The sequence below is a fragment of the Poecilia formosa genome, unplaced genomic scaffold (genome assembly GCF_000485575.1).
Source record: "Poecilia formosa unplaced genomic scaffold, Poecilia_formosa-5.1.2 Scaffold1168, whole genome shotgun sequence".
Lineage (NCBI taxonomy): Eukaryota > Metazoa > Chordata > Actinopteri > Cyprinodontiformes > Poeciliidae > Poecilia > Poecilia formosa.
The window spans coordinates 14,341-21,584 of NW_006801107.1; the positions used below are offsets into that span (position 1 = coordinate 14,341).

The 7,244-nt window shown below is 40.8% G+C and overlaps 1 protein-coding gene and 1 long non-coding RNA gene across 2 annotated transcripts; both read right to left on the reverse strand.

Moving 5' to 3' along the window:
• Window positions 1-1,803: 1,803 nt before the first annotated feature.
• Window positions 1,804-4,445, reverse strand: LOC107835181 (programmed cell death 1 ligand 1-like). Its single transcript, XM_016667487.1, has 3 exons — window positions 4,265-4,445; window positions 2,781-3,122; window positions 1,804-2,673 (listed from the first exon to the last, which is right to left on the reverse strand). Exons 1-3 carry the CDS (start codon window positions 4,326-4,328, stop codon window positions 2,525-2,527), a joined length of 555 nt encoding a protein of 184 aa, XP_016522973.1. The 5' UTR covers window positions 4,329-4,445; the 3' UTR covers window positions 1,804-2,524.
• Window positions 4,446-6,321: 1,876 nt separating this feature from the next.
• LOC103132630 (uncharacterized) lies at window positions 6,322-7,150 on the reverse strand. Its single transcript, XR_475591.2, has 2 exons — window positions 6,921-7,150; window positions 6,322-6,767 (listed from the first exon to the last, which is right to left on the reverse strand). It is a non-coding gene; the product is annotated as an uncharacterized LOC103132630 (long non-coding RNA).
• Between the last annotated feature and the right edge of the window lie 94 nt (window positions 7,151-7,244).

Here is a 7,244-nt window from a genome sequence, read left to right on the forward strand (position 1 = left end):
GCAGAAAGATTAGCTCACAGCTAAACACCGGTAGCAACAGAAAAACCAGGACTGGAACCGAGAGCTCACGCTATCCAGGACTTAGCAGTTCAACTGGAGCGTCAAACAAGGAGCGACGAACACACAACGTTAGACAAGGAACCCACAAGAACACAGACAACAGGTGGGACTAAACACACACAGGGGTAATCAAGGGAACGAGACACACCTGGGAACAATCAACGGGGAAGAAACAGAGACTCACAGGGAACAGGATAACAAATAAACACAGAAATAACTCAAAAAATAAACACACAGAAACACGGATCATGACAAAACCAAAGCAAAGAGCACAAAAAAGAGGGAAGGACACATTAGGACAAATCGCAACATTCAGACAAAACAAAGGGCAAAACAAAGTTATGAGTGAAGGCGGTGACGTCAAAAGGTCGTGAAACCAGGTGGCTGAGCCTCCCGGCAAAGTCCAGTAAAGGTGTTTTTATCGAGGAATGATGTCCTTGGGAGCGCTCAGCTCCACAGCTCCATGGATACATAGCTATGCAGATGATACACAGCTCTACATCACAATGTCACCAGGTGACCTTTGACCCCTCCAATCACTGAACAGATGCTGAGAACAGATGAGTGGATGAGACAAAACTTTCTCCAGCTGAACAGAAACAGAAGTTATCATCTTTGGACCTAAAGAGATGCGATCTAGAGCTATAGATCTAGAGTTGTAGATCTAGAGTTGTAGATGTACAGTTATAGATCTAGAGTTATAGATCTAGAGTTGTAGATCTAGAGTTTAGATCTACAGTTATAGATCTAGAGTTGTAGATCTAGAGTTGTAGATGTACAGTTATAGATATAGAGTTATAGATCTAGAGTTATAGATCTAGAGTTGTAGATCTAGAGTTTAGATCTACAGTTATAGATCTAGAGTTGTAGATCTACAGTTATAGATCTAGAGTTGTAGATCTAGAGTTATATATCTAGAGTTGTAGATCTACAGTTGTAGATCTAGAGTTGTAGATCTACAGTTATAGATCTAGAGTTGTAGATCTGCAGTTATAGAATTAGAGTTGTAGATCTAGAGTTATAGATCTACAGTTATAGATCTAGAGTTGTAGATCTAGAGTTATAGATCTAGAGTCAGCTTCAGTTGTTCCAGCTGTATACTAGACATCAGGCTGACCTCTGACCTCTGACCTGACCCTCTCCTGGTCCTTCTCCCAGAACATTTCCAGAGGTCTAAGTTATGCTGAGGCATCAATATTCCACTGATGTTGAAATAACACAGTTTTGTATTTGCTGTTTCTATTAAATTAGAAACATAATTAAAATCACCTGGATGAGTTTATTCACATGATGTCATTAAAAACCTTCATCTTCCCTCCACTTCCTGTCGTCCTCTTCGTCTTTTCCACCAGTAGTAACATCCGCTTGTTATCATGTGACTTAAATGACGTGAAACATTTGTTTCCTTTGCAGATTATAGAAATACACTGAGTTTATAGAGCTGAAAACCAGAAACATTTTACCATAAAACCTCATTTAAATCAACGTGTTTTCATTAAACACATTTAAACATTTATCTGGTTAAAGGCAGCAGAGCAGCTGAAGCTGTTTAACTCTGTTCTAAACATGGTGAGTTTCTATGAAACACAGAGATGGACACACAGATTGTTTCACTATGATTTTATTAAAATTTACCTTTGAATGTAAAAACGGAAGATAAATGAAGCAACATGAACAGTTTGACTTTAGAATAAATTCTTCATATTTATCTACAGAAACCAAAAGATAAAACTGACAAATTGTTTTTCTTCTTTACTTTTACAGGACAACAAAAACACAGAAACCTTCATTTTAATGGGCCCCATCCATACTGGACCCGTCCAGCCTGACCGAACCCTGATGGGCCCCACAAACACCTGCTGGGTGGAAACCAGCTTCATCCGACCGGGTCAGCGTTCTTCAGCCTCCGGACCAACCAAAGACAAAGTCCTTCATCAGACCAGCAGTTTGATCACAAATGCTAAATATTCTGAGCTTCATTCTGCAGAGACTCCGTTTAACCTTTGACCTCTGCTGATGGTCAGAGTGGATCTCTGGACGGTTTGGGATCGGTCAGCTGATCTCAGAAAACCTTCACTGATCTGGTTTCTACATTTATGTTTACGGTAAAACAGTAAAAGCTACTTGTTGTTTACGCTCCAACAGCAGCAGGGAGGAGTTCAGTTCCTGTAAAACTCAGAGTTCGCTCTGACATCAGCGACGGTTCTTCTTGCTCTTTTACAATAAAATGAAGTTGTTTGTTGGAGGCCAGCTATTTTACGCCCAGCTTAACTATTTTCTGCTGTTCAGACATCAGAACCATTGTTCTGCTGAAATGCTTCATCAGCAGGAGGACCTGAGGAGTAGATCCCAAAATGATCCACTTTAAATGTGGATCTGCTCTCTGCCCCTCAGACCCATCCACCCTTCATTAATGCTCCAGTTAACGCTGCTAGCCTCGGCCTTTTTCCAGCTCTTCTGTTCTTCACATGAAGAAGAGAAGCAGGAAGAAAGTTGAAACCCAACGAAGAGCAAATAAATGAATCAGAGACACAAAGAGCAGACCGGCTGCAGGGAAAGGTCTAACGGATCCACTCTTGTTCCCTCCATCATTCCTGCTTCCATTCTGGTTCCCTGCAGCACAGAACCAGGAGTTAGTCTGATCCGACTGAAGATCACCACCACCTGATCTGAGAACCAGAACCAGAAAGGTGCTGGTTCTGATCCAGTGTAACTCTCACCTGGAGGAGGCGCAGCAGAAACCTGCAGGCTGACGGTGCTGATCCGTTTCATCTCTTTCTCCTTTATTTGAACTCGACACTCGTATGTCCCGCTGTCATCAGTCGTCACGTTGTCCAGAACCAAAGACGCCTCTCCATTCTTCACCTGCCAGTCCAGGAGATTCGCTCGGTTCTGATAGGATTGGTGCCGGATCAATGAGTTTTTCTGACCGGGTCGGACAGACAGGACATCTGAGTCCAGATCGGTTCTGCTCCATATCACAGCCTCTGGATCGGTGAGATCAGCAGCTGAACAGGACAGAGTGACGCTGCCTCCAGAACCAACCGAGAGGTTCTGCTCACCTGACGGAGCAGAGAGGTCAAAGGTGAGAAATTACAATGTACCAAACTGACCATCCTGTGTGACCTGGAGCAGGAAGTGCTTTTATTCTGATAAACATACGGTTTGGTTGCAGTTCTTTCAGGTTTTATATTAGATGGTTTTCATCAGTGTAACTGTCTACTTCCTGCTGCAGGTTGAAACGTTCCTCTGATGAAGCTTTCAGTGGTCCAGCTCTGCTATGAGCTGCTATGAGCTGCTATGAGCTGCTGCAGGACAACATGACCTCTGCTCCTCACTCTGCTGCTCTCCAGTTTATCTACTGTTATTGTTGCATTCATGTTCAGCTCTTCCCTGAATGTTTCTTCCAGGTTTTCCAGGTTTTTCCAGCCTTGAACAGAATCAGCGTCTCATTCTGAGCTGAAAGTTTCTTCCTGTTTAGCTGAAGTCGTTACGTTATCAGGGCTTTTTAATCCATCTCACTAATGACTTCATTAGAAAAAAATCAGAAAATTAAAATTGATGAGGCAGAACTTAAAGTTTTTAAAGATTTTGAATGAATAAATAATGGATTCAATGTTTGTTTATTATTTTTTATTTTGAATTAGAATCCAATAAGAAACAACAGAACAACAAATAAAAACTAGTAGTCAGTTGTTATAGTTTCTTTCAGTTATCAGGATTTCCCCCAGAAAACCTGCTCAGCCCGGTGGTTCGAGCGCCGAGACCGTAAATCGTTTTATATTAAAAAATGTTAGCCGGTCAGGAAATGTGAAAATATTACATTTGACCCGTCTGCAGATTCTACTGCCTGAGCTTTTGTTGTTTTTAATATTGTTTCATATTATAAAGTCATTATTTTATTTCAAGGAAAGGGTTTTTCAAATGTAATTTGTGTTTTACATATTGCATTTATGATTTAATAAAGAAACAAATGATTAATGAAAGAGATTATATTAATACTTTGTTTTGATATTTTTATATAATATAAACTTTGTAGCTGGATGCGGCCTAGTTAAATCATCCTGTCTCTAGTATTTCACAGGTCTGTTCCTGACATCATTATGATTCACACAGAGGACTGAATAGTTTATAAATTATCTTTCTACATTTATGACCATTTCTATTTCAGACACAGACTCTGATAACATCCAGGAAAACTCACCCAGAACAGCAAGCACGAATCTGACAGACATGATGATGAGTAATGAAGTTTTACTTCCAGCCATCGCTGCTTTACGTTTGTCTTGTGAATCTCCAAAAGATGTGAATATTTTCCAATCGGAGCTCAGAGTCAAACTGTGTCAGATTAGACTGAAGTTCAGCCTTAAACTCTAAAAACAAAAGAACGGCCAAAGAACAGCATGTGTTTCAGCTGTTAGCTAAATGCAAGCTAACCTGCGTTATTAGCGGAAGTGACTGATGTGACGTCAGGAACGTTTCTTATCAGGTTGTTTTCGTCTCAGTTTTTCCAACTGTTTTAATTCATGAGAGGCGAATCGTGACGGATTCTGATGAAGTTGTTACTTCAGAGTCATTTCAGGGTTTATTTCCTTTTCCTTTAGCCTGAAGCTGTAATAATAAACCACAGACAGTGAAGAAATAACACAGGTTACAGCCTGTTGAAACAGCAGCTGTTAGACTGAATACACAGATCTAGTTATGAGCTGTGAAGGTCAAAGTTCAGCTGTTATGTTCACAATTTTACTGGTTTTATTGACTATAAAGGCAATTTATTTATTTACTAATTTATTTATTTGTCAATCTGAGGTAAATATAAAGGCACACCACACTTTTAAGATTTTTTAAAAAAGAAAAGAAAAATATGTTGTTACTTTGTGTTTATCAGATAAAATCTTAATGAAAATAGTTAAATNTCTGTTTTAATCTGTTTTAATCTGTTTTAATCTGTTTTAATCTGAGCTCATCAGTGATTTGACAGGAAAGTCTTGACTGAGACAGGAAGTGATCCACAGTGCCAGATAAACACATCTTTGGGAGAAAATACAAGCTGAAATGTTTCAATCTCACAGCAGCAGCTTAACGAGCCACAAGAGGAGAGCAGAGGTTCAGGGAGGAAACTGATTCTGCTGAGCAGCTTCCTGTTTGTGTTCATATGGTGGGATCCAGAACCGGGTCTGAGTCCGGTGCTGACTTCATGGACTGCTACGTTAAAACCTGTGTGTCAGTAAAAAATATCTGTTTTCAGCCTTATTGTTTTCCCATTTCTCTGTTTCTAGGTTTTCGGTTTTTGAAATAAATATTTATATTTATTATCTTGAGAGCACACTGCATTTAATGCATTTAATGCATTTAATGCATTTAATGCATTTTATGCATTTAATGCATTTTATGCATTTAATGCTCTAAGCATCAGTGATTATGGTAACAGAATCAGTCTGATGTCTTTTACGGATGTTTTTCCTGATTTTTTGTGTTTCTGATGCTGTAAATAAATTTTCCGTTGGAATAATAAAAACTGAAGTGAATTGTTCCAGCTCTGTTGACCTCTGACCTTTCCTCAGCCTACCAGTTGGTTCCCCAGAGCCTCGGCTGCTCCTACTTCCCTCTGATTAGCTCCTCTGGTCCTCATGTCATTCTGCTCTCCTCGATACTGTAATAACTCCAACATGTTCCAGTGTTCATCACTGGCTGCTTTGCTGCTGTTTCCTGCCTTTTATCTGCAGTTTTCAGTTGATTATTTTATAAAACACCTGGTTATTCTAAGCTTCAGTTCACATTTTGGTTCTACCTCTAAACCACTAAACTTCTCAGATATTCCTCTGCGTTTAAACCCACTGGGCCTCTATCTGTTCATGGTTCAGGTGTTTCTATGGAGGAAATTAAATATTCAGGAGAAACTGGAGCTTGAGAAGCTAAAATAAGGAGAAATGCTCTTTCCATTCGCTGCCCTCTACAGTCCAGGGGAGCCGTTAGCTTCCCTTGGTGATGATTGGGCGGTTTTAGAGGAATTCTCTGTTATTCCAGGATTTTCCATGCGGTTTGTGATCATTAATCCCTGTGAATCCCATCAGCTAAAGCACAACGTTAAAATATGAAATATATTAAAAATAGATGAACATCTGCAGCTGCCCCTTCATTTGGGCTCCCTGGGCTGCTGCCATTACAGTCTGGACCAGTTTGTCCTGAAGGTGGACAGAAACTCTGTCCTCAGCTGAGGACAGGACAGCAGGAGACTCTGGATGGGTTCAGGAACATTAATCTGATTATTTTCAGCTTTAATGTTTTTTATTCAACAAGAAACAAAGTCAGAAAATAGAAAAACTATGAGAACATGATTAAAGGACAGCAGAACACAGCGCCACCTGCAGGCAGGGTGGATTTAAAGCAGCTATCAGGAGAAAGTGTCTGATCAAACTGGGATTGGGATCATTTTCAGGTCTGGTTCTGTTGGTTCTGCCTGGTTGATCCTGGTTCCAACAGGTTCTGTTGGTTCTGTCTAGTTATGCTTGATTCTGTTGGTTCTGTCTGGTTCCATCTGGTTCTGCCAGGTTCTGTTGGTTCAGTCTGGTTCTGCCCAGTTCCACCAGGTTCTGCCAGGTTCTGTTTGGTTCTGCCCGATTCCGCCTGGTTCTGTTGGCTCCGTCTGGTTCTGTTGGTTCTCCTGATGGTTTTCTCTTCTCACTGCTGACTGAACTGTAGATTTTCTGCAGGATAAAACAGAGAAAAGCTGCAGAAACGATTGAAATGATTCCAGAAACATTTTGATCCAATCAGGAAGCAGCAGATCTGCTTCATCCTGACCCAGTTTCCATAAACTGTTCCAGAACCAGACGTTGTAAACAACCTGTTATAGTTACCTCTGCTGTATCTGACCTTCTGATTCTGACCCACTTCCTGCTTCCTGTCTGGGATCAGTTCTTCTCCAGCTTCTGCTCCACCAGCTGAAACAAACAACAGAACCTCCAGAACCGGCCCGAACATTCAGAGTCCTCTGAGAGCGATCCTAAACATAAAACTAAACTAAAACTAAAACTTTGTGCAGAGGAATCCTAACTACAACTTCAGTCAGCAGCAGAGAGCAACTCAGAGCAGAGAGACGACAGAAATCCATCTCAGTGAGGAGGCGGTGCTGGTTGACCCTGTTGCTATGTGATGTTGACCCCGTTGCTATGTGGTGTTGA